The 26058-nt window shown below is 42.0% G+C and overlaps 2 protein-coding genes across 3 annotated transcripts in view; one reads left to right on the forward strand and one right to left on the reverse strand.

Annotated features, from left to right (window-relative positions):
- Positions 1-5875, forward strand: part of LOC115106032 (AF4/FMR2 family member 1-like) — an 83151-nt gene extending 77276 nt beyond the window's left edge. The window contains exons 18-19 of one of the 2 annotated variants that reach the window (XM_029628628.2): positions 1679-1908; positions 2183-5875. In XM_029628628.2, the coding sequence (XP_029484488.1) occupies positions 1679-1908; positions 2183-2307 (355 nt within the window). In that variant the 3' untranslated portion in view covers positions 2308-5875. The remainder of the gene's footprint in view (positions 1-1678; positions 1909-2182) is intronic. The other variant, XM_029628629.2, reaches the window with a different exon arrangement.
- Positions 5876-11969: 6094 nt separating this feature from the next.
- Positions 11970-26058, reverse strand: part of LOC115106033 (macrophage mannose receptor 1) — a 36314-nt gene continuing 22225 nt past the window's right edge. The window contains exons 35-49 of the mRNA XM_029628630.2: positions 24856-25255; positions 24554-24723; positions 24352-24422; positions 24151-24251; positions 19236-19355; positions 19004-19141; positions 18750-18904; positions 18502-18601; positions 18150-18385; positions 17834-18020; positions 15773-16021; positions 13923-14105; positions 13781-13837; positions 13534-13679; positions 11970-12642 (exon numbers count right to left, since the gene is read on the reverse strand). Coding sequence (XP_029484490.2) covers positions 12598-12642; positions 13534-13679; positions 13781-13837; positions 13923-14105; positions 15773-16021; positions 17834-18020; positions 18150-18385; positions 18502-18601; positions 18750-18904; positions 19004-19141; positions 19236-19355; positions 24151-24251; positions 24352-24422; positions 24554-24723; positions 24856-25255 — 2358 coding nt within the window. The 3' untranslated portion in view covers positions 11970-12597. The remainder of the gene's footprint in view (positions 12643-13533; positions 13680-13780; positions 13838-13922; positions 14106-15772; positions 16022-17833; positions 18021-18149; positions 18386-18501; positions 18602-18749; positions 18905-19003; positions 19142-19235; positions 19356-24150; positions 24252-24351; positions 24423-24553; positions 24724-24855; positions 25256-26058) is intronic.

Raw genomic sequence — 26058 nt, forward strand, 5'->3', positions numbered from 1 at the left:
ATGGATCCCCATTTAGTTCCTGCCAAAGCAGCAGCTACTCTTCCTGGGGTTTATTATGGATCCCCATTTAGTTCCTGCCAAGGCAGCAGCTACTCTTCCTGGGGTTTATTATGGATCCCCATTTAGTTCCTGCCAAGGCAGCAGCTACTCTTCCTGGGGTTTATTATGGATCCCCATTTAGTTCCTGCCAAAGCAGCAGCTACTCTTCCTGGGGTCCATCAAATAAAGGCAGTTTATACATCTTTAAAAACGTTACAATACATTCACATATTTCACAACACACCGTGTGCCCTCAGGCCCCTACTCCACCACTACCACATATCTACAGTTGTGTGTGTATATAGTGCGTATGTATGTGTCTGTGCCTATGTTTGTGTTGCTTCACAGTCCCTGCTGTTCCATAAGGTGTTTTTTTATCTTCTTTAAAAAATAAGAAATCTGAATCTACTGCTGGTATCAGTTACCTGATGTGGAATAGAGTTCCATGTATGTAGTCATGGCTCTATGTAGTACTGTGGAATAGAGTTCCATGTATGTAGTCATGGCTCTATGTAGTACTGTGGAATAGAGTTCCATGTATGTAGTCATGGCTCTATGTAGTACTGTGGAATAGAGTTCCATGTATGTAGTCATGGCTCTATGTAGTACTGTGGAATAGAGTTCCATGTATGTAGTCATGGCTCTATGTAGTACTGTGGAATAGAGTTCCATGTAGTCATGGCTCTATGTAGTACTGTATGCCTCCCATAGTCTGTTCTGGAAACTGAAGAGACCTCTTGTGACATGTCTTGTGGAGTATGGAGCTGTGTGCCAGTAGTTTAGACAAGACAGCTCGGCGTATTCAACATGTCAATACCTCTCATAAATACAAGTAGTGATGAAGTTAATCTCTCTTCCACTTTGAGCCAGGAGACGTTGATATACATATTATTAATGTTAGCTGTCTGTGTACATCCGAGGGCCAGCCGTGCTGCCCTGTTCTGAGCCAATTGCAATTTTCCTAAGTCCTTTTTTGTAGCACCTGACCACACGACTGAACAGTAGTGGTGCGACAAAACTAGGGCCTGTAGGACCTGCCTTGTTGATAGTGTTGTTAAGAAGGTAGAAACTAGGGCCTGTAGGACCTGCCTTGTTGACTGTGTTGTTATGAAGGTAGAAACTAGGGCCTGTAGGACCTGCCTTGTTGACAGTGTTGTTAAGAAGGTAGAAACTAGAGCCTGTAGGACCTGCCTTGTTGACAGTGTTGTTAAGAAGGTAGAAACTAGGGCCTGTAGGACCTGCCTTGTTGACAGTGTTGTTAAGAAGGTAGAAACTAGGGCCTGTAGGACCTGCCTTGTTGACAGTGTTGTTAAGAAGGTAGAAACTAGGGCCTGTAGGACCTGCCTTGTTGACAGTGTTGTTAAGAAGGTAGAAACTAGGGCCTGTAGGACCTGCCTTGTTGACAGTGTGGTTAAGAAGGTAGAAACTAGGGCCTGTAGGACCTGCCTTGTTGATAGTGTGGTTAAGAAGGTAGAAACTAGGGCCTGTAGGACCTGCCTTGTTCATAGTGTTAAGAAGGTAGAGTAGCACTTTATTGTAACCGACCTCTCCCCATCTTTAGTTGATTTAGTTGAGTTTTAGGGTTTAGTAAATGATTTGTCCCTTAGTCTCATGCCCTGGCTTGCTCTCTATTCCCCAGAAGCACAGGTACCCCATCCCCCATGTCTCCCATGCCGTCTCCTGCCAGCACAGCCAGTTCTGGGCCGGGCTCCAACCACAGCAGCGGGGCGGGGGCAGGCACCGTCAGCACCGTGGCCATTCCACAGGTCATCCAGCAGGTGGCGTCTTCCTACGTCAACATCACGGCACTCTTCCTGAGTGCTCACGACATCTGGGAGCAGGCTGACGAGCTGGCCCACAAAGGCAGTGGTGAGGCGGAGCAAAGGGGAGGGTTAAAGTCACAGGGATATTATTACACAGGAATATGGGTTCTTTATAGCTGTAGTTCTGTGTGTGACCACTAGAGGTCATGATCACCGTGGGGGAAAAGATACTGGTGATGAGGTTTTAGGCTGGGTTTCTGTACAGTGCTTTGACGTCGGCTGATTGTAAAAAGGGCTTTAAAAATACATTTGATTTTGATTGTAGTAATATTCATGCGAGTGTTTCATTACTCCTACTCAGTCTATTTCCTTATCTCTAGGTTTGTTGTCTGAGTTGGACTTGGCTCTGGGCCCGTTGAGCCTGACGTCCACCATGAGCTCTTTGGTGCGTCACACACGGCAGGGACTGCAGTGGCTCCGACTGGACACCCGTGAGGCACAGTGACCGCTTCTCAGCCCTGCCCTGTCGACAATGCCTAGCCCAGCCCTGTCGACAATGCCTAGCCCAGCCCTGTCGACAATGCCTAGCCCAGCCCTGGATTTCCCAGCCCTGGCTTTCCCTGTCCGCGACATCCTTCTTGGTTTTATTTATTGACCGGGCCATCAGATGAATGCAGGATCCCAAGTCCCTCTACAAGTTGTTCACATGGATACCAAGTCACCTTTTTTCTCTCAACTACATATATCTATATAAATATATCTATCTCACACACACGGATTACATGCATTTTTGGGTCCCTGTCCTCTGTTGGTCACATTGAAGGGTCCATCAACAAACAACTATCACATCCTCTGGAGCTCAGGGGGGGCTGATGGAGGCGGAGCTGAATAGGACTTCCTCCCTTTCTCAACAACGAGCCACACAGCCAGCTTACTTGCCCTGCCACCCCTCTAGGGGTCAGTAGGGGTGTCTCCCCGTGGCCTGCCCCACCCCTCTGGGGGTCAGTAGGGGTGTCTTCCCATGGCCTGCTCAACCCCTCTGGGTCCTGTCTGTCTTGGAGGTCCCTGCGGGATGGTTGTCTGAAGATACCTGCTTTTTTTGGTTGAGGTTCAGAGAGGCCTCTCACCTTTCTCCTGTGGTAATGCAAAGCAGTAATGACAAAAGCTTATTTATTAGCCTCATTATCATGATCTTTATTATTATATCACTTTAAATATATTGTTTCAATTAAGTTTTTTTTTTTTTGATTAAAAGCGTTGATATGGCCAATTGTTTTACTTCACAACCAACTAAAAAGTCCTATAGAAGTGAAGGGATCTATCCATCCAAGACACGTCTATAATAATACTGTTTGAATTCGGCAGGATATAGTTAGTATGTCTCTGCTGTACCATAAAGTATTATAAAGTGACTAGATGCATTGTCCTGAAATATGGGACGTCGGTATTCTTGAATGGAGACAGATAGTCCTTGATGCTTTTTTTTGTGAAGATATATTATTATTATTTTCCCCCCATTGTTCTCTTCAAAAGAGATGGATTCTACGTGCCAGGGCGGGTCCACTATGTTCAATCAGTCATAACAGAAATAGGATTTGAGTTGGATTTTGTACTTGCTTTTCCTTTTTTGTCAACAACTGCTCATCTAAGACATTTTAGATAAGAAAACGAAATGGTCTGATTTGACCAGTAGCCCTGGTCTTTACTCTTCAGACAGGAAGCAGGAAGTAACTACCTCATCTTCACTGCACATGGGAAGCAGAGCAACGCTGTCTGATGGAGAGAGAGAGAGGGAGGGGGAGACCTGTGGCCTAATGTGATGGTTGAGAGCGTTTTCTCTAGTTCTGTAATCTATCCAGCATACATGCTTTTTAACACTCAGGCTGAAGCTGCGCATCAAACCAGTTTTTATACAGACTTGGCGTCGTTCAGTAGAAATAAAAGTGCCTTAGATGGGTTTTTTTTAAGGACACTTGCCATCTGTCTCCCCAAACGGAATACTTAGTGAATATAGCGTCATCTTGTATTGATCTTTGACAAAGCAAGTCCCATTTAACTGAAGTCAAAAAGTGGATTTAGTATGTGGGTAGGAGTTTTGAAAAGCAGGATACTCTTCCCTTTACGAGCAGCCGTGACTGTTGGAAATGATTCACTGTAGGACTGGCAACCTGTGAGGGAGCGTTGACTGGCTGTTTAGTTTACATCCTTTGACTGTAGGACTGGCAACCTGTGAGGGAGCGTTGACTGGCTGTTTAGTTTACATCCTTTGCCCTAGCTCTGGTGTCACATACAATTAACGGCCCATGTCATTAGAAAATAACACTTATCAACACATCTAAATGATTGCTGGGTTGTTGGTAGTCGAAAATACAGTTTTATGTACCACACAGGTCAGCAGAAGTGACTGGGCAAATGATTGGCTAAATCTTACAACTGGTCTTTGACCCTATTGCCCATTTTTATCTCTTCCGTACCTATCACCACCATTTTTAGACCACACAACTCCCTAGATGACAAGATGTGCGTCCCAAATTGCACCCAATTCCCTATATAGTGCACTATTTTTTTGTTTTTTTTGTTGACCAAGTAGTCTACTATATAGGGAACAGGGTCCAATTTGGACAAAGACTGTCTTTTAGAGGAGTATTAATTTTTATCATGGACATTTATCTTCATTGTGTGTGTGTTCAGCACCGTCTATTCATTGAGATCAAATATTACCAGACCTAGACGATGCCTTTCTGTAGAATGAATTGACATAATTTCCCTTTAAAGCGCCCTATTCAATTTCTGTAGAATGAATGACTTGGTATTTGTTTTTCTGATTTAAAAAAAAAAAGGTGAGGGTTTGATGGTATTACAATTACACACTTGTATTTGATTAAATCAGTGGTTTATTTCATGTTTAACAGATGTTATTGATGGCGAAATACTAGCGATCCTTATGATTTTGTATCAGTCAATCAATATTCTGATATTTAAGCCTATACAACCCTGCCTCTCTCTCATTTCAGCATTAACACAAGGCTTACAGCAAGATAACAAACCAACGTGTGTCATTTGCACTTGTTTCAGTGTATTTTTCGGTTTCCTCCAGGGTTGGAGTCCTCTTGCTTGTTGTAAAGGCTTTGGTTAAGAGCAATAAAACAGGGTGGTGAATGCAAAATGATACATAGAACATGAATAAAATACTGTTTTTGATGAAAGATTGGAGATTGGTTTACATCACCATGCTTTGCTTAAAATTGACTAAATCTGTGCCGTTTAGTTAAATGAATTGTTTTATTGTTACTATACTGTAAAAAAAGAAAAGAAAAAAATTGGAGCTCACTGGAAAAGCTATTTCTATTGGCGTACAAATATATAAGGGCTGCACATGAAACCATAAAAGAAAAATGCGTTTGTATTTATTTTATCACAAATATGAACCGTATGAATAGACTATACTGGTACCATGGCTTTTTTTTTATATATATATATATATATATTTAAAAAATCCCCCCTCAAGTAGGCTGCTTTGTAAGTAATCAATCATACTTTGAGATACCCAACTTGGATGTCAAACTGCACATGAAATGAAATGTTGTCCTGTTTTGAGATGACATTCTACATTTTGTACTGACTAAAACGTTGCTCTGGTTTCTATGTCATGTTACATGTCCTTTTTCATATTTTTGAAGCTTTATTGTCATGCTTCATTTCAATCTTTTATTTTTGCGCTTCAGTTCTAGGTATTCTGTGTGCAGAATTATCATTATTGTCCGTAAATATATGATATCGCGCTAAAAGGAACAACACCACCTTGGTCATTTACTGGGAAAATGTGCAGAAATCTTTTGTAATTAAACTTTTTTGCCTTGTGGAAATATGTAAATAGTTTGAGCTGCAATGTACAGAGATGTATAAAGACTGATTGACAATGAATTTTGGTTTTCTTTTGACTCAAGTTTTCCCAAAGATGCTGTTTTGCAGACATTTTGTAGCTTGGCTGCTGAAGATGAATTGTGGCTCAACAGTATATTCAGACCTCTGCACTGTAAAATGTTTGAGGCAATAAACTTTGGGGGACAATGTGCTGGCTATGTGAATTATTCTGCTATAACTACAGTAGTACAGTGCCACATCGAACTATGGGCGTTCTGATATATTTCATAATTATGACGTCTGCTATAAAACATGATTTCAATGTAAGAACATGTAACCCCCCCCCCTAGATACGTTCAAACAATTGAATTAATTAACTGTGTTGCTGGTGTGTGTATAAGGTAGTTGTTGTGGAATTGTTAGATTACTTGTCCGAGGTGCTGAATGAGGTCCTGAAACTTGACCCCCCAAAAAACATCTGGGTCAGGTGATTTAGACCTTTCAAGGTTGCTGCCCCTATCATCGCCAAGCCTATCGCTGACCTTTTTTTAACCTGTCTCTCCTTTTCTGGGGAGATTCCCATTGCTTGGAAGACGGCCACGGTTCGTCCTTTATTTAAAGGGGGAGATCAAGCTGATCCTAACTGTTACAGGCCTATTTCTATTTTGACCTGTTTGTGTTGGAAAAACTTGTCAATAATCAACTGATTGGTTTTCTTGATGTCTATAGAATTCTCTCTGGTATGCAATCTGGTTTCTGCTCAGGTTATGTATGGGTGTGTCATTGCAACCTTAAAGGTCCTCAATGATTTTTGTCACTATTACCCTTGATTCTAAGCAATGTTGTGCTACTGTTTTTATTGACTTGGCCAAAGCTTTTGATACGGTAGACCAGTGGTTCCCAAACTTTTCATAGTTAGTCCCTTACCCCTTAACATTCAACCTCCAGCTGTGTACCCCCTCTAGCACCAGGGTCAGCTGTACCCCCTCTAGCACCAGGGTCAGCTGTACCCCCTCTAGCACCAGGGTCAGCTGTACCCCCTCTAGCACCAGGGTCAGCACACTCTCAGATGTTTTTTTGACATCATTGTAAGCCTGCAAGCAAGGATATGCATATTCTTGATACCATTTGAAAGGAAACACTGAAGTTTTAGGAAAAATATAACACATTAGATCTGGTATTTTGGCGTTTTTTTGTATTTTTGATGTACCATCATCTTTGAAATGCACGAGAAAGACCATAATGTATTATTCCAGCCCAGGCTCAATTTAGATTTTGGCCACTAGATGGCAGCAGTGTGTGCAACGTTTTAGACTGATGCAATGAACCATTGCATTTCTGTTCAAAATGTTGTATCAAGACTGCCCAAATGTACCTAATTAGTTGAATACATGTTCAGGTATTATTTCACTGTAATAGCTACTGTAAATTGGACAGTGTAGTTAGATTAACAAGATTTGAAGCTCTCTGCCAATATCAGATATGTCTATGTCCTGGGAATTTTTCTTGTTACTTGCAACCTCATGCTAATCACATTAGCCTACGTTAGCTCAACCGTCCAGTGGGGGACCCAGCGATCCTGTAGAGGTTGATGGAGGCCACTGTGTTCTTGAGGACCTTCAATGCTGCAGAAATGTTTTGGAACCCTTCCCTAGATCTGTGCCTCGACACAATCCTGTCTCAGAGCTATATGGACCATTTCTTTGACCTTATGGCTTGGTTTTTGCTCTGCCTTGCATTATCAAGTTGTAGAAACGGGGATGATCAATGGAAACAGGATGCACCTGAGCTCAATTTTGAGTCTTATAACATAGGGTCTGAATACTTATGTAAATAAGGTTTTCTGTGTTTTATTTGTACATACGTTTGCAAAAAAAATCTAAAAACCTGTTTTTGCTTTTGTCATTATGGGGTATTGAGATGTCATTATGGGGTATTGAGATGTCATTATGGGGTATTGAGATGTCATTATGGGGTATTGTGATGTCATTATGGGGTATTGAGATGTCATTATGGGGTATTGTGATGTCATTATGGGGTATTGAGATGTCATTATGGGGTATTGAGATGTCATTATGGGGTATTGAGATGTCATTATGGGGTATTGAGATGTCATTATGGGGTATTGTGATGTCATTATGGGGTATTGAGATGTCATTATGGGGTATTGTGATGTCATTATGGGGTATTGAGATGTCATTATGGGGTATTGAGATGTCATTATGGGGTATTGAGATGTCATTATGGGGTATTGTGATGTCATTATGGGGTATTGAGATGTCATTATGGGGTATTGTGATGTCATTATGGGGTATTGTGATGTCATTATGGGGTATTGAGATGTCATTATGGGGTGGTATTGAGATGTCATTATGGGGTGGTATTGAGATGTCATTATGGGGTATTGAGATGTCATTATGGGGTATTGTGATGTCATTATGGGGTATTGTGATGTCATTATGGGGTATTGAGATGTCATTATGGGGTATTGAGATGTCATTATGGGGTATTGAGATGTCATTATGGGGTATTGAGATGTCATTATGGGGTATTGTGATGTCATTATGGGGTATTGAGATGTCATTATGGGGTATTGTGATGTCATTATGGGGTATTGAGATGTCATTATGGGGTATTGTGATGTCATTATGGGGTATTGAGATGTCATTATGGGGTATTGAGATGTCATTATTTGTGATGTCATTATGGGGTATTGTGATGTCATTATGGGGTATTGTGATGTCATTATGGGGTATTGTGATGTCATTATGGGGTATTGAGATGTCATTATGGGGTATTGTGATGTCATTATGGGGTATTGTGATGTCATTATGGGGTATTGTGATGTCATTATGGGGTATTGTGATGTCATTATGGGGTATTGTGTGTAGATTGATGAGGGCATTTTTTTTATTTAATCCATTTTAGAATAAAGCTGTAACTTAACAAAATGTGGGGAAAAAGTCGAGGGGTCTGAATACTCTCGGAATGTACTGTAATATCTCTAACGAGGAGAGGAGCTGTGGGCTACTGAACTTGAAGCAGCGAATGCTGAGAGCGTGTGAATAATGTCAGAGAGAGGAGTGTTTAATACGACAGGTAAGCTAACGCATACAAAGCAGGAAGGCGATCGGCTTCTAAATCATTTACAGGAGAAAAAAAACATTTTCGTCCGAAAGTTCTTTCTGGAATGCTGCCCTCTAGTTTGGAACGCTCTTTGTTATTGGTCTAGTCATTTATACCGTCTTGTGATGTCACCTGGCAAGTCAAAACTCCACCCATACAAAACCTGCTAATTAGAAGGTCCTGGGTAACGTTATATACCCTATGAAAGTCTTCTTCCTGGTTCAAGTCCCGTACTGTTTTTGAATGGGCTTCAAGCTTATATCATCAAATTCATGGAAATTGGGTAATTGAAGACACATTAAATTATATTATTTTCATGGATTCATTTACCTTGACCTTTTACAAAAAAACGAAATCTTGATGAAAGGTATCAGGTAGAAGTAAATTAATCCCAGAATCCACAAATACACTACATGGGGCATTGTCAAGCTGCAACAGGAAAGGACCTTTCCCAAACTTAAATCAAATCAAATCAAATTTTATTTGTCACATACACATGGTTAGCAGATGTTAATGCGAGTGTAGCGAAATGCTTGTGCTTCTAGTTCCGACAATGCAGTGATAACCAACAAGTAATCTAACTAACAATTCTAAAACTACTGTCTTATACACAGTGTTAGGGGATAAAGAATATGTACATAAGGATATATGAGTGAGTGATGGTACAGAGCAGCATACAGTAGATGGTATCGAGTACAGTATATACATATGAGATGAGTATGTAGACAAAGTAAACAAAGTGGCATAGTTAAAGTGGCTAGTGATACATGTATTACATAGGGATGCAGTCGATGATGTAGAGTACAGTATATACGTATGCATATGAGATGAATAATGTAGGGTAAGTAACATTATATAAGGTAGCATTGTTTAAAGTGGCTAGTGATATATTTACATCATTTCCCATCAATTCCCATTATTAAAGTGGCTGGAGTTGGGTCAGTGTCAATGACAGTGTGTTGGCAGCAGCCACTCAATGGTGGCTGTTTAACAGTCTGATAGCCTTGAGATAGAAGCTGTTTTTCAGTCTCTCAGTCCCAGCTTTGATGCACCTGTACTGACCTCGCCTTCTGGATGATAGCGGGGTGAACAGGCAGTGGTTCGGGTGGTTGATGTCCTTGATGATCTTTATGGCCTTCCTGTAACATCGGGTGGTGTAGGTGTCCTGGAGGGCAGGTAGTTTGCCCCCGGTGATGCGTTGTGCAGACCTCACTACCCTCTGGAGAGCCTTACGGTTGAGGGCGGAGCAGTTGCCGTACCAGGCGGTGATACAGCCCGCCAGGATGCTCTCGATTGTGCATCTGTAGAAGTTCGTGAGTGCTTTTGGTGACAAAAACTTACCACAAAGTTGGAAGTACAGAATCGTCTAGAATGTCATTGTATGCTGTATCATTAAGGTTTCTGTTCACTGGAACTAAGGGGCTTAGCCAGTGTATGAATTTACAAAACATTTTGTACTTTCTCTATTAAAATTGGCAAGTCACTATACCAGCAGTGAAAACCTGAACACATCAAGGCAGGTAGCCTAGTGGTTAGTGTTGGACTAATAACCGAAAGATTGCAAGATCAAATCCCCACTGTTACCAGGCTGTCATTGAAAATTAGAATTTGTTCTTAACTGACTTGCCTAGTTAAATAAAGGTAAAAAAAATATATATATATATATATATTGCTTTACCATAACAGTTAGAAGAATACTCTGCTCTCAGGCCTCTACTCCACCACTACCACATATCTACAGTACTAAATCTGTGTGTGTGTGTTTGTGTTTCTTCACAGTTCCATAAGATGTTTTTGAAATCTAATTTTACTGCCTGTGTCAGTTACTTGATGTGGAATGGAGTTCCATGTTGTCATGGCTCTATGTAGTACTGTGGAATAGAGTTCCATGTATGTAGTCATGGCTCTATGTAGTACTGTGGAATAGAGTTCCGTGTTGTCATGGCTCTATGTAGTACTGTGGAATAGAGTTCCATGTAGTCATGGCTCTATGTAGTACTGTGGAATAGAGTTCCATGTATGTAGTCATGGCTCTATGTAGTACTGTGGAATAGAGTTCCGTGTTGTCATGGCTCTATGTAGTACTGTGGAATAGAGTTCCATGTTGTCATGGCTCTATGTAGTACTGTGGAATAGAGTTCCATGTAGTCATGGCTCTATGTATTACTGTGGAATAGAGTTCCATGTAGTCATGGCTCTATGTGGTACTGTGGAATAGAGTTCCATGTAGTCATGGCTCTATGTATTACTGTGGAATAGAGTTCCATGTAGTCATGGCTCTATGTATTACTGTGGAATAGAGTTCCATGTATGTAGTCATGGCTCTATGTAGTACTGTGGAATAGAGTTCCATGTATGTAGTCATGGCTCTATGTAGTACTGTGGAATAGAGTTCCATGTAGTCATGGCTCTATGTATTACTGTGGAATAGAGTTCCATGTATGTAGTCATGGCTCTATGTAGTACTGTGGAATAGAGTTCCATGTATGTAGTCATGGCTCTATGTAGTACTGTGGAATAGAGTTCCATGTAGTCATGGCTCTATGTGGTACTGTGGAATAGAGTTCCATGTAGTAATGGCTCTATGTAGTACTGTGGAATAGAGTTCCATGTATGTAGTCATGGCTCTATGTAGTACTGTGGAATAGAGTTCCATGTATGTAGTCATGGCTCTATGTAGTACTGTGGAATAGAGTTCCATGTAGTCATGGCTCTATGTATTACTGTGGAATAGAGTTCCATGTATGTAGTCATGGCTCTATGTAGTACTGTGGAATAGAGTTCCATGTATGTAGTCATGGCTCTATGTAGTACTGTGGAATAGAGTTCCATGTAGTCATGGCTCTATGTGGTACTGTGGAATAGAGTTCCATGTAGTCATGGCTCTATGTAGTACTGTGGAATAGAGTTCCATGTAGTCATGGCTCTATGTGGTACTGTGGAATAGAGTTCCATGTAGTCATGGCTCTATGTAGTACTGTGGAATAGAGTTCCATGTAGTCATGGCTCTATGTGGTACTGTGGAATAGAGTTCCATGTAGTCATGGCTCTATGTGGTACTGTGGAATAGAGTTCCATGTAGTCATGGCTCTATGTAGTACTTGTGCCTCCCACAGTCTGTTCTGGACTTAGGGACTGTGTAATAGCACTCTAACACAAGCAAACTGAATTATGAGGTGAAATGATAACAAAACATTTATTAAACAAAAGTAAAAATCAGATGATATAACAAAAGTAAATCAAGTAAAAATATAACTACAATATTTTCAGCCACAGACACATTTGAAAGGTCTCCGGCACGCAAGACACTTAGAAATAGTATTAAAAAATGTTACTTTTTTTTATTTATTCAAACCTCTTTTAGAAAATAATGCATTATCAATACATTAAATACAACAGTAAATAATAAAATTCCATACATTATCGTAAAATAGCTTGACCATTTGGCAGAAATATTAAATCTCCGGTGGTAGTTGTAGCCCAGTTTATTTGGTATTCAGAAAAGTGATTTTATTACTAATGTAGTGCGATACATACTACCACAGACAAGCATCCAACCTAAAAAAGTATAAACATTTGAAATGTAAATATTACATGTTGCCGACCGATTTATAAGAATTAAAGAGATTATTAGAAAATATATTCTCTCAAAAATGTATGTCTCAAAAACAGTTCTTAGAGATTGTTGTATTCATGCTTTATTTAAACAGACCTACGTTATTGACATGGTGATTTCTTATACAAGAGAAACTGTGGCAATCATGGTTCATTACAAATATACAAAAACTCATCCAAATCCCATGTTTCATGTTTCCGATTCTCCTCCAAAGTTGGGGTTGTTAAAAGCAGGCTGCAATATAAGAACAAATCGTGTCATTTGAGGGAAGATTCATTTGAACATTTGGAGAGTGTTCATGAATCCCTGTAAACCTCCTCACATGAACATCGCCCTTTATCTCAATATAGATAAGAGGAACTAGGCAAGGATGTCTATTATAGGGTTATATCCTTCCTGTTTGGCCCTGTCCGGGGGTGTCATCGGATGGGGCCACAGTGTCTCCTGACCCCTGCTGTCTCAGCCTCCAGTATTTATGCTGCAGTAGTTTATGTGTCGGGGGACTAGGGTCAGTTTGTTATATCTGGAGTACTTCTCCTGTCTTATCCGGTGTCCTGTGTGAATTTAAGAATGCTCTCTCTAATTCTCTCTTTCTTTCTCTCTCTCGGAGGACCTGAGCGGTAGGACCATGCCTCAGGACTACCTGGCATGATGACTCCTTGCTGTCCCCAGTCCACCTGGCCGTGCTGCTGCTCCAGTTTCAACTGTTCTGCCTGTGATTATTAGTAGTTGATCATGCTGGTCATTTATGAACATTTGAACATCTTGGCCATGTTCTGTTATAATCTCCACCTGGCACAGCCAGAAGAGGACTGGCCACCCCACATAGCCTGGTTCCTCTCTAGGTTTCTTCCTAGGTTTTGGCCTTTCTATGGAGTTTTTCCTAGCCAACTTGCTTCTACACCTGCATTGCTTGCTGTTTGGGATTTTAGGCTGGGTTTCTGTACAGCACTTTGAGATATCAGCTGATGTACAAAGGGCTTTATAAATCAATTTGATTTGATATTATCCCTGTTTGTTATTTGCTTTGTTTACAGCTAAGTGCTATTTCCTCTCTGGTGCTCTGTTACCATCATGTACATCTTTTATGCTTAAGAAACCACGGTTGCTATAAGCTTCACTTACCACATCAACGCTCCTTCCCGTTCTCGTTGGGAAGCTGACGTCACTCAGCTTGACTCCTCTGATGCTGAAGACGTAATAAAGCAGTCCAAATATCAAGGTGAAGACAACAATGGCCCCAATCACAGCCCCAGCGATCAGTCCAGCACCTGTTAAACAAAGGACAAAATATGAATGAATATGATCTATGGTTTCGGGAATGATCTATGTTTATTTTTTTCAAATGTTGTAACTAGTCTAGCAAACTTACCGCTAGCCTGGGGAGCATCGGTGGGAATGACTATACCACCGCCATCTGTGGTGTAGTCTGCAGGAGAAATAACAGTAGCATTTACATCTGAAAGTACCGCATCAATGGACCCTTGTCTGTACCAGTTATACTGAGTACTCACATTGGCGGTGGCGACAGGCATATCCTCTCTTCTGCATACAGTTGTTATCATTCCATTGTCCGTCAGGGTACATCTCCACACAGTTCTCTCCTCCCACGTCTCCATTGTGGAAGGCTTCGTTGGGCTCGTTAGGCGCCCAGTTTAGGAAAGCCAAGGAATGCATGTCTGTCCAACTCCAGCCAACTGGAAACAGGTATAAATATTAGTATAACGTTAGATATTTAGGTGAGAAAACCACACGGTGAAACGTCAGTGCATCATTTACTTGGGTCGTTCCACCAATTCAATGCCTTTTGAGAAGTGTAACTTGGTTTAAAAGTCTGTAATGAAGAGCACACGATCAACTTAATAAATAAACAAAGTTTTCCTATCTCAAGAGGTTAAATTAAAATAATACTATAGTAAGTGTCTCTTAAGTGCCAAATAAAGTAACATGGTTGACTGTAACTCTGTCATCTTAAATCAGCCATAGATCCTCTCGTGACAGGGGGGAATGGAAGCTGGTTGTGTGCAACAGGGATTGGCAATTGAATGCAAGCATCACTAAAAAATGTAATTGCTCAAACATTTCTAGCCTGTCTATCTATGGGTAACAGGGTTGACGTGTTGTACTCGTCCCACTCAGTGTTTCACCACAAAACACCAGAAAATGGCAAATTAAAGAGTAGAATCAGCTTACCTGCTTTTACACGATGATTTGACTATTAGATGTTTCAAATGTTTCTATTGAACCAAATATTTAAAATAATAGTTTCACCACATTGAAATGAGAGTTCAGGTCACGTAACAGGGGGTTGACCTTAAAATGAGAGTTCAGGTCACGTAACAGGGGGTTGACCTTAAAATGAGAGTTCAGGTCACGTAACAGGGGGTTGACCTTAAAATGAGAGTTCAGGTCACGTAACAGGGGGTTGACCTTAAAATGAGAGTTCAGGTCACGTAACAGGGGGTTGACCTTAAAATGAGAGTTCAGGTCACGTAACAGGGGGTTGACCTTAAAATGAGAGTTCAGGTCACGTAACAGGGGGTTGACCTTAAAATGAGAGTTCAGGTCACGTAACAGGGGGCTGACCTTAAAATGAGAGTTCAGGTCACGTAACAGGGGGCTGACAGGTCACGTAACAGGGGCTTAAAATGAGAGTTCAGGTCACGTAACAGGGGGTTGACCTTAAAATGAGAGTTCAGGTCACGTAACAGGGGGTTGACCTTAAAATGAGAGTTCAGGTCACGTAACAGGGGGTTGACCTTAAAATGAATGACAGATGTAAATTAATCACATTAAATATATAGTCATCTCCAGAAATAAACTTTTGTCAATTTTATTTATTTTTTATTTATTTTACCTTTATTTAACTAGGCAAGTCAGTTAAGAACAAATTCTTATTTGTCAATGACGGCCTAGGAACAGTGGGTTAACTGGTCTAGGAACAGTGGGTTAACTGGTCTAGGAACAGTGGGTTAACTGGCCTAGGAACAGTGGGTTAACTGGCCTAGGAACAGTGGGTTAACTGCCTGTTCAGGGGCAGAACGACAGATTTGTACCTTGTCAGCTCGGGGGTTTGAACTTGCAACCTTCCGGTTACTAGTCCAACGCTCTAACAACTAGGCTACCCTGCCCGAAGCAACACAATAACTAGGTCTTTACATTAGAGAAATTATTGGATTAAAATGGGTTGAAATGCAACATTTTGGCACTTTAGCAAGACTTTATTCATATTAAAAAATCTGATATATTGAATTCTCCATGGGTCTATTTTAAAGGGCACTTCAGTTAACATAACAGGTTTTTATTTCTACTTCAAATAAAGAAGGTATGCAAAAGGCACGGTTTCGTGGAACGACCCACTTACAGTTGTTGTCCCTGGTCAGGCCGATCCAGACGTTGTGTACTCTGGTGTAATTCATTTTCAAGATGAACTCCACCTCTGGTCTACTGTGGATGGACACCAGGTCTCCTCTCACTATTTGGCAGTAGTGTCTTGCCTCTGGCCAGGAGAATCCCTGGGGCCCGTTGTAGACAAAGTAGCAGTAGCGACCAAAGGGAACCCAGCCTAAAAGGCATTTCCCATCTCCAGGGGCTGGGGTTGGAGGAGGAGACTCTGAGGAGAGAGGAATATAAATATTTAGTATTTTAACAGGTGACATCTGCAATTATCGGAAACCTGTGGAAAATATAGTACACTTGTCAAGAGTGGGCTAGTTAAATTAGTCTGCTTATCCCATAAGAGTCTAAGCCCTGTCTAAGATGGGGGGGGTCTACTAAGCTATAATGAGTTGTTTTAAGAAGGTCGTACCAAGGATCATTTTGCTATTTGATTTAGAATTTTAAGACCCCTTGAAGAATCCCAAAAATATCCAAAACATTTTTGGGATTAAACATTTTATTTGGCCTTACTGCTATTAGCCCATACAAACACATTGAATAACAGATTCACTACATTGAACAACAGAGTCCCAAAAAAAGAAATCTAAAGGAAGTTTGTTCTGAAGTGTTTTTCCTATATCTCAGAGATATAAGAAAGATCAGGAAACTTTGTATTTCTTTTTTTTTCACAAATATTTAATCCCTTATTTATGGAACTAAACATATTAGTGTGTATCCCAAACTCTTCGGAAGCTTCAGACAGAAGTTGGCAGATCGGCTGCACCAACTTCAGACGAGTCCCAAAACGATTGTGGGGGTCGTAGAACCAAACGGAGAACACCATTGTGTTCGTGAGAGTCTCGTCTTTTTCGCGATGTCTCATGGTCTGACAAACACCTCTCTAGCTCTGTCACATTTCACCGCAGATGCAGAAGTGCAACATAGGCGGACAGATTTTAATGGGGATTTTTGTTGTTGTTATGCAAATCAGATTTCGGCGGGGGTGTTGACATCGACCTCGGGGGGATATGCTGCAGTGGAGATGTAAAGTGCCTTCCGACTTTTAAAAAAGATCTATATTTTGTGTCACTGGCCTACGCACAATACCCCATAATATCAAAGTGGAATTCTGTTTAAAGAAAGTTTTACACATTTTTTATTTTTTTAAATAAAAATATTCTAAAACACGCATCCTGTTTGCAATAAGGCACGAAAGTAAAACTGAAAAAAAAATTGGCAAACAAATGAACTTTATGTCTTAATACAAAGTGCTATGTTTGGGGAAAACCTAACAAAACACATTACTGAGTACTACTCTTCATATTTTCAAGCATGGTGGTGGCTGCATCATGCTATGGGTATGCTTGTCATCGGCAAGGACAAGGGAATGTTTTTTTGTATATATATATATATATATATATAAAGAAACGCAATAGAGCTAAGCACAGGCAAAATCCTAGTGGTAAACTTTGTTTCATTCTTTCCAACAGACACAGGGAGACAAATTCACCTTTCAGCAGGACAATAACCTAAAACACAAGGCCAAATATACACTGGAGTTGGTTTCCAAGACAATGCTGAATGTTCCTTAGCGGCCTAGTTACAGTTTTGATTTAAATCACCTTGAAAATCTATGGCAAGACTTGAAAATGGCTGTCTAGAGTGATCAACAACCAACTTGACAGAGCTTGAATAATTTTTTAAGAATAATGTGAAAATATTGTACAATTCAGGTGTGCAAAAGCTCTTAGAGACTTACTCAGAAAGACTCACAGCTGTAATTGATGCCAAAGGTGATTCTAACATGTACTGACAGAGGGGTGTGTATACTTATGTTAATGGGATATTTCTGTATTTCATTTTCAATACATTTGCAAACATTTCTTAAAAAACATGTTTTCACTTTGTCATTATGTGGTATTGTGTGTAGATGGGTGAGATTTAAAAAATATATATTTAATCAATTTTTCAATTCAGGTTGTAACACAACAAAATGTGGAATAAATCAAGGGGTATGAATACTTTCTGAAGGTCCTGTAGCTCCTACCTGAGGAGATCTTGCAGATATAGGCCTTGGCAGAATTACAATCGGTGTCGTTCCATGTTCCATGGAAGATAGGCTCTGCACGCATTGCTACACAGCCCTCTGTTTTGTGGTTACTAGGCTCCCCAGGTCCCCAGTGAGTGAAGAACACTGACCAGCCGTCTGTCCATGTATATGAACTGCTATCATCCTGTAGATACAACAAACAATCAACCAAGAGCATCTTGTCCACTTACCATAATCAAAGAAATGACAACTTCAAATGATCTTTGTTGTGATTAATGCCAGTTCAATTCAATAAAGAGGATTGGGCTAGCACCTTGCGTCTTAGTCCAATCCATGCGTCTGCTTTGCCCTGGAGTACAACCCCGGCCACAAAGGCCTGGTCGTAGCTCATGTCTACGCTGGCCAAGTTACCACCTTCCTGCTCACAGGCCACCTGAGCTGCCTCCCACGTCTTCGGCTCCTCCACCAGCTTGTAGCAGTTCTTATACCAGGAGATGTAACCAGAGGGGCAGGGGTTTTTGGTTGGAGCTGGCGGAGCTATACTGCTTGCTGTCGGAATTAAATTATAGAACTTTTAACAAAAAGTCACAAAATCATTAAGCTGCAAAGAGTGAGTTGTGTGCAAACAACAAAAAAGTTGTAAAAAAAATAAGGTCAGCACTAACATTTCTTCATGGAGCAGACCCAGCTATGTTCCTCAGTGCACAAGTCATCATTCCAGCGTCCACTCACCAAGTAGTTATGGGTAATGGCGGTGCAGTGCTCCTGGGGGAGGAAAAAGGTCAAAGTTTAATCTTTGTGAAACTTGTCGCTTATAATCTCGTTTTAAACCGATCCAGTCTATGAGTGGAAAAACCTTAGAACCTTTGACACCCCTCATCTGAAGTATGTTGGAGCTGTGCATGATTCTCACCCGTCCTCCATTGTTGTTGGGTTCCTTGTCGGCCCAGTTGGTATACAACACTGGACTCACACCATCACTCCAGCCAAACCCTCCCTCCACCAGGCTGTCTGTCAAGCCAATCCATGTTGGCAGCCTCAGATCCCTTAGATAGCTGGACACAAAGTCTGGAGAACAGAGGCCATTCAAATATAAAACCACCATGAAAAAAGTCAAAGGAACGTTGATCGACAATCTCCAAAGCTAGAGTTGCTTCTGTAGCTTACCGTTCTCATATTGATTGTCGATGACAGCTAATTCTGCTCCTTTACTTTGGCACCAACTCCGAGCAGAGGTCCAGTTGGCTTTCATCCCGTGCCCGTGCCCTTGGAACATAAAGCACTTGTTTCGGAACAGCATCCATCCTAGAACAGACAAAGACACTGGTTACTACTAGTGTTTTGGGGGATCATTTTACAATCAGAACCTGTAGTATTAATGGGGGTGTGTCTGCCCTACCCGCTGGGCAGTATCCCGTCCAGGGTTGGGTGGGAGGAGGTGGAGTGTGGTCTTCATTAGGGTATTTCTTACACAGGTAACCTGCATTGGTACGGGCGCAGTTGACATCATTCCAGTTACCTACGAGACACAAGATGCAGAATATGTTGGATGCAGGACTCTAAATTAACCATTTTCAGCACAACATAAAAAGTTAGGAGCACAACATAAAAAGTTAGGAGCACAACATAAAAAGTTAGGAGCACAACATAAAATTAGGAGCACAACATAAAAATTAGGAGCACAACATAAAAATTAGGAGCACAGCATAAAAATTAGGAGCACAACATAAGAATTAGGAGCACAACATAAAAATTAGGAGCACAACATAAAAAGTTAGGAGCACAACATAAGAATTAGGAGCACAACATAAAAATTAGGAGCACAACATAAAAAGTTAGGAGCACAACATAAAAATTAAGAGCACAACATAAAAGTTAGGAGCACAACATAAAAATTAGGAGCACAACATAAAAATTAGGAGCACAACATAAAAATTAGGAGCACAACATAAGAATTAGGAGCACAACATAAGAATTAGGAGCACAACATAAGAATTAGGAGCACAACATAAGAATTAGGAGCACAACATAAGAATTAGGAGCACAACATAAGAATTAGGAGCACAACATAAAAATTAGGAGCACAACATAAAAGCACCAGAAAATAAGATGTTTAAATTGATTGAGACACAGCCTATATTGGGCCTATACAAAGTTCTAGCTACTTTCGTGCCTTAACCCTGTAAAAATCCATTGAAAATGTTACATTAGTACCCCAGGTCATCTTAGGTTTCATTACTACATACAGTCGAGAAGAACTACTGAATATAAGATCAGCGTCAACTCCCCATCAGTACGACCAAGAATATGTTTTCCGCGACGCGGATCCTGTGTTCTGCCTTACAAACAGGTCAACGGAATTGATTCCATGCAGCGACCCCAAAAAACGACTTCGTAAAAGAGGGAAACGTAGCGGTCTTCTGGTCAGACTCCGGACACGGGCACACCGTGCACCACTCCCTAGCATTCTTCTTGCCAATGTCCAGTCTCTTGACAACAAGGTTGATGAAATCCGAACAAGGGTAGCATTCCAGAGGGACATCAGAGACTGTAACGTTCTCTGCTTCACGGAAACATGGCTCACTGGAGAGACGCTATCCGGGGCGGTGCAGCCAACGGGTTTCTCCACGCATCGCGCCGACAGAAACAAACATCTTTCTGGTAAGAAGAGGGGCGGGGGCGTATGCCTTATGGCTAACGAGACATGGTGTGATGAAAGAAACATACAGGAACTCAAATCCTTCTGTTCACCTGATTTAGAATTCCTCACAATCAAATGTAGACCGCATTATCTACCAAGAGAATTCTCTTCGATTATAATCACAGCCGTATATATCCCCCAAGCAGACACATCGATGGCTCTGAACGAACTTTATTTAACTCTTTGCAAACTGGAAACCATTTATCCGGAGGCTGCATTCATTGTAGCTGGGGATTTTAACAAAGCTAATCTGAAAACAAGACTCCCTAAATTTTATCAGCATATCGATTGCGCAACCAGGGGTGGTAAAACCTTGGATCATTGTTACTCTAACTTCCGCGACGCATATAAGGCCCTGCCCCGCCCCCCTTTCGGAAAAGCTGACCACGACTCCATTTTGTTGATCCCTGCCTACAGACAGAAACTTAAACAAGAGGCTCCCACGCTGAGGTCTGTCCAACGTTGGTCCGACCAAGCTGACTCCACACTCCAAGACTGCTTCCATCACGTGGACTGGGACATGTTTCGTATTGCGTCAGATAACAATATTGACGAATACGCTGATTCGGTGTGCGAGTTCATTAGAACGTGCGTTGAAGATGTCGTTCCAATAGCAACGATAAAAACATTCCCTAACCAGAAACCGTGGATTGATGGCAGCATTCGCGTGAAACTGACAGCGCGAACCACTGCTTTTAATCAGGGCAAGGTGTCTGGTAACATGACCGAATACAAACAGTGCAGCTATTCCCTCCGCAAGGCTATCAAACAAGCTAAGCGTCAGTACAGAGACAAAGTAGAATCTCAATTCAATGGCTCAGACACAAGAGGCATGTGGCAGGGTCTACAGTCAATCACGGACTACAAGAAGAAACCCAGCCCAGTCACGGACCAGGATGTCTTGCTCCCAGGCAGACTAAATAACTTTTTTGCCCGCTTTGAGGACAATACAGTGCCACTGACACGGCCTGCAACGAAAACATGCGGTCTCTCCTTCACTGCAGCCGAGGTGAGTAAGACATTTAAACGTGTTAACCCTCGCAAGGCTGCAGGCCCAGACGGCATCCCCAGCCGCGCCCTCAGAGCATGCGCAGACCAGCTGGCCGGTGTGTTTACGGACATATTCAATCAATCACTATACCAGTCTGCTGTTCCCACATGCTTCAAGAGGGCCACCATTGTTCCTGTTCCCAAGAAAGCTAAGGTAACTGAGCTAAACGACTACCGCCCCGTAGCACTCACTTCCGTCATCATGAAGTGCTTTGAGAGACTAGTCAAGGACCATATCACCTCCACCCTACCTGACACCCTAGACCCACTCCAATTTGCTTACCGCCCAAATAGGTCCACAGACGATGCAATCTCAACCACACTGCACACTGCCCTAACCCATCTGGACAAGAGGAATACCTATGTGAGAATGCTGTTCATCGACTACAGCTCGGCATTCAACACCATAGTACCCTCCAAGCTCGTCATCAAGCTCGAGACCCTGGGTCTCGACCCAGCCCTGTGCAACTGGGTACTGGACTTCCTGACGGGCCGCCCCCCAGGTGGTGAGGGTAGGCAACAACATCTCCTCCCCGCTGATCCTCAACACGGGGGCCCCACAAGGGTGCGTTCTGAGCCCTCTCCTGTACTCCCTGTTCACCCACGACTGCGTGGCCACGCATGCCTCCAACTCAATCATCAAGTTTGCGGACGACACAACAGTGGTAGGCTTGATTACCAACAACGACGAGATGGCCTACAGGGAGGAGGTGAGGGCCCTCGGAGTGTGGTGTCAGGAAAATAACCTCACACTCAACGTCAACAAAACTAAGGAGATGATTGTGGACTTCAGGAAACAGCAGAGGGAACACCCCCCTATCCACGTCGATGGAACAGTAGTGGAGAGGGTAGCAAGTTTTAAGTTCCTCGGCATACACATTACAGACAAACTGAATTGGTCCACTCACAGACAGCGTCGTGAAGAAGGCGCAGCAGCGCCTCTTCAACCTCAGGAGGCTGAAGAAATTCGGCTTGTCACCAAAAGCACTCACAATCTTCTACAGATGCACAATCGAGAGCATCCTGGCGGGCTGTATCACCGCCTGGTACGGCAACTGCTCCGCCCTCAACCGTAAGGCTCTCCAGAGGGTAGTGAGGTCAGCACAATCACCGGGGGCAAACTACCTGCCCTCCAGGACACCTACACCACCCGATGTTACAGGAAGGCCATAAAGATCATCAAGGACATCAACCACCCGAGCCACTGCCTTGTTCACCCCGCTATCATCCAGAAGGCGAGGTCAGTACAGGTGCATCAAAGCTGGGACCGAGAGACTGAAAAACAGCTTCTATCTCAAGGCCATCAGACTGTTAAACAGCCACCACTAACATTGAGTGGCTGCTGCCAACACACTGACATTGACACTGACCCAACTCCAGCCACTTTAATAATGGGAATTGATGGGAAATGATGTAAATATATCACTAGCCACTTTAAACAATGCTACCTTATATAATGTTACTTACCCTACATTATTCATCTCATATGCATACGTATATACTGTACTCTATATCATCGACTGCATCCTTATGTAATACATGTATCACTAGCCACTTTAACTATGCCACTTTGTTTACTTTGTCTACATACTCATCTCATATGTATATACTGTATTCGATACCATCTACTGTATGCTGCCCTGTACCATCACTCATTCATATATCCTTATGTACATATTCTTTATCCCCTTACACTGTGTATAAGACAGTAGTTTTGGAATTGTTAGTTAGATTACTTGTTGGTTATTACTGCATTGTCGGAACTAGAAGCACAAGCATTTCGCTACACTCGCATTAACATCTGCTAACCATGTGTATGTGACAAATACAATTTGATTTGATTTGATTTGATACAAAACCCTGTCATTGACATTCCAGTCATTTGTGGAATAGTAGGTTTCTACATCATGTATTGAGATGCATCCCATTGAAAATTCTACACCGTCTCTTTAAGAGCGTCAAATTCATTGCAATAATCTGAGTATTGATCTCCTGAAGAAGTATCCCTTTTCCTTTCTTTCCTCAAATGTTTCGATATGCTGCTAATTAAGTTTGCTAGCTAGCTAATGAATTTACATGACTTTACAGTTTGCTAGCTAGCTAATGAATTTACATGACTTTACAGTTTGCTAGCTAGCGAATTTACATGACTTTACAGTTTGCTAGCTAGCTAATGAATTTACATGACTGAACAAGGTGTCAACAAATTCCCCGCGAGGGGTTTTGGTACAGCCTGCGAATTGTTTTACGAACGTATAGACAATTCACGATAGGAGGGAGGAAAAAAAACATTGAGTCGGTAATATATGGGTCATAGAGTATCTTTTTACCTGACAATCCGTTTATCCGTTTAGTAAAGATGAAACGGTAACCTGTAATCTGTACGCACTTTTATCTCTAAGGCACTCGAAAACAACAGTACAACGAAGACTAGTCATTATTATCTGGTTGCAAAATAGCAAAATATGCGACCAAAATTGTTGGATGGGAGTTGAATATTTTCTATTATTCTATTTTTATTATATTTTTCCCCCCAGAAAGTTCAACCTGTTTACATCAGTACCTTGATGTCTGTTCATCTGGACACACTGTTCCTCCCCATTGGCATTATTAGGCTCTCCCAGACCCCAGAAAACATATGTGACAGGGGACCAGTCCACCCACCTGGGTAGGGGAACAGAGATAGGTGGTTAGCAGTCTTGACAATGTCCCACACCATATTGTACAACAGTATGGGTAGCATCAATACAAAAAAAAGACATACTGGTACTGGTCTGCTGCGATCCCAAACACAACCATTCCAATCCATGATGATTCAGCCCGTCCCGTCCCAATCTGCAATGTCAAGAAGCGTTACTGAGAGGAGCCGCACACTGAGAGTTTTTGTAACATCTCCTGCACAACCGATAAACAAAACAAACACAACAAACACAACAAAAAGGTCTGCTTGGACAAGCATTTCACACCATCGTGTTGATGTACGCCTGTTCATCTTTGTTTAAGATGGAGACCAGTAGAGCCTTCTCATCGTAGCAACGGGACATAGCTGTCTGGAAGTCTACTATGTCGGTGTCATTGTAGTAGTAGCAGATGCCATTGTTCTTCCTCCAGACTGCGTTGGTACCGCAGTCAGGTGCTGGAAAAGATACAAGCCATTTCTCAGGGTCATACAGGTCATAGAAACTTCTGGAACAAATCAATGATCATGACTCTATGGTGCCATCTTGTGGTTTAACAGTGCGATCAGAGGTGCACTAAACTAAGCTACCTGGAACAGGAGGAGGGGGAACTGGAGGCACGATGGGTTTCTTCCCCTTGGAGATCATGCAGATCCAGTCCTGATGGGCATCACAGTTGAGATCGTTCCACCAAGAGGACGTCCCATTTGTGTTGCTCACCATCTCTACACAGTCCTCACGACCCTCATGGTTGTTGGGCTCCCCATGTCCCCAGTTGGTGTGGCTCACAGGAGTAGCGTCACTCCAGTGGTAACCTCCATCTGTAGGGTTGTGTTTCAGACCGATCCACTTGGACTTCCCCTTGGTGTACGTGGACAGGAAGCTCTCTTCCTCCATGTTATGGATACTGACAAGGTCTGCCCCCCTGGAGATACAGTCTTCACGGGCTGCAGGCCAACTCTTCTTCTTGGAGAAGTCCACCATGAAGAGCTACAACAAACATTTCGAAACGCTAAGGTTTTTTTTCAGTTTATATAGTGTTGAGGCTCTTTACCCTGTATCAGTTCAGCAGTTCAGATGAAGCTGGTCTGTGTCTTTACCCTGTATCAGTTCAGCAGTTCAGGTGAAGCTAGTCTGTATCTTTACCCTGTACTAGTTCAGCAGTTCAGATGAAGCTAGTCTGTATCTTTACCCTGTACTAGTTCAGCAGTTCAGATGAAGCTGGTCTGTATCTTTACCCTGTACTAGTTCAGCAGTTCAGAGGAAGCTGGTCTGTATCTTTACCCTGTACTAGTTCAGCAGTTCAGATGAAGCTGGTCTGTATCTTTACCCTGTACTAGTTCAGCAGTTCAGATGAAGCTGGTCTGTATCTTTACCCTGTACTAGTTCAGCAGTTCAGATGAAGCTAGTCGGTGTATATTTACCCTGTATCAGTTCAGCAGTTCAGATGAAGCTGGTCTGTATCTTTACCCTGTACTAGTTCAGCAGTTCAGAGCTGAAGCTATATTTCTGTCAGTTCAGCAGTTTACCTGTATTTACCTAGTTCAGCAGTTCAGATGAAGCTGGTCTGTATCTTTACCCTGTACTAGTTCAGCAGTTCAGATGAAGCTGGTCTGTATCTTTACCCTGTACTAGTTCAGCAGTTCAGATGAAGCTGGTCTGTATCTTTACCCTGTACTAGTTCAGCAGTTCAGATGAAGCTGGTCTGTATCTTTACCCTGTACTAGTTCAGCAGTTCAGATGAAGCTGGTCTGTATCTTTACCCTGTACTAGTTCAGCAGTTCAGATGAAGC

This window comes from Oncorhynchus nerka, linkage group LG22 (genome assembly GCF_034236695.1).
Source record: "Oncorhynchus nerka isolate Pitt River linkage group LG22, Oner_Uvic_2.0, whole genome shotgun sequence".
Taxonomy (NCBI): Eukaryota; Metazoa; Chordata; class Actinopteri; order Salmoniformes; family Salmonidae; genus Oncorhynchus; species Oncorhynchus nerka.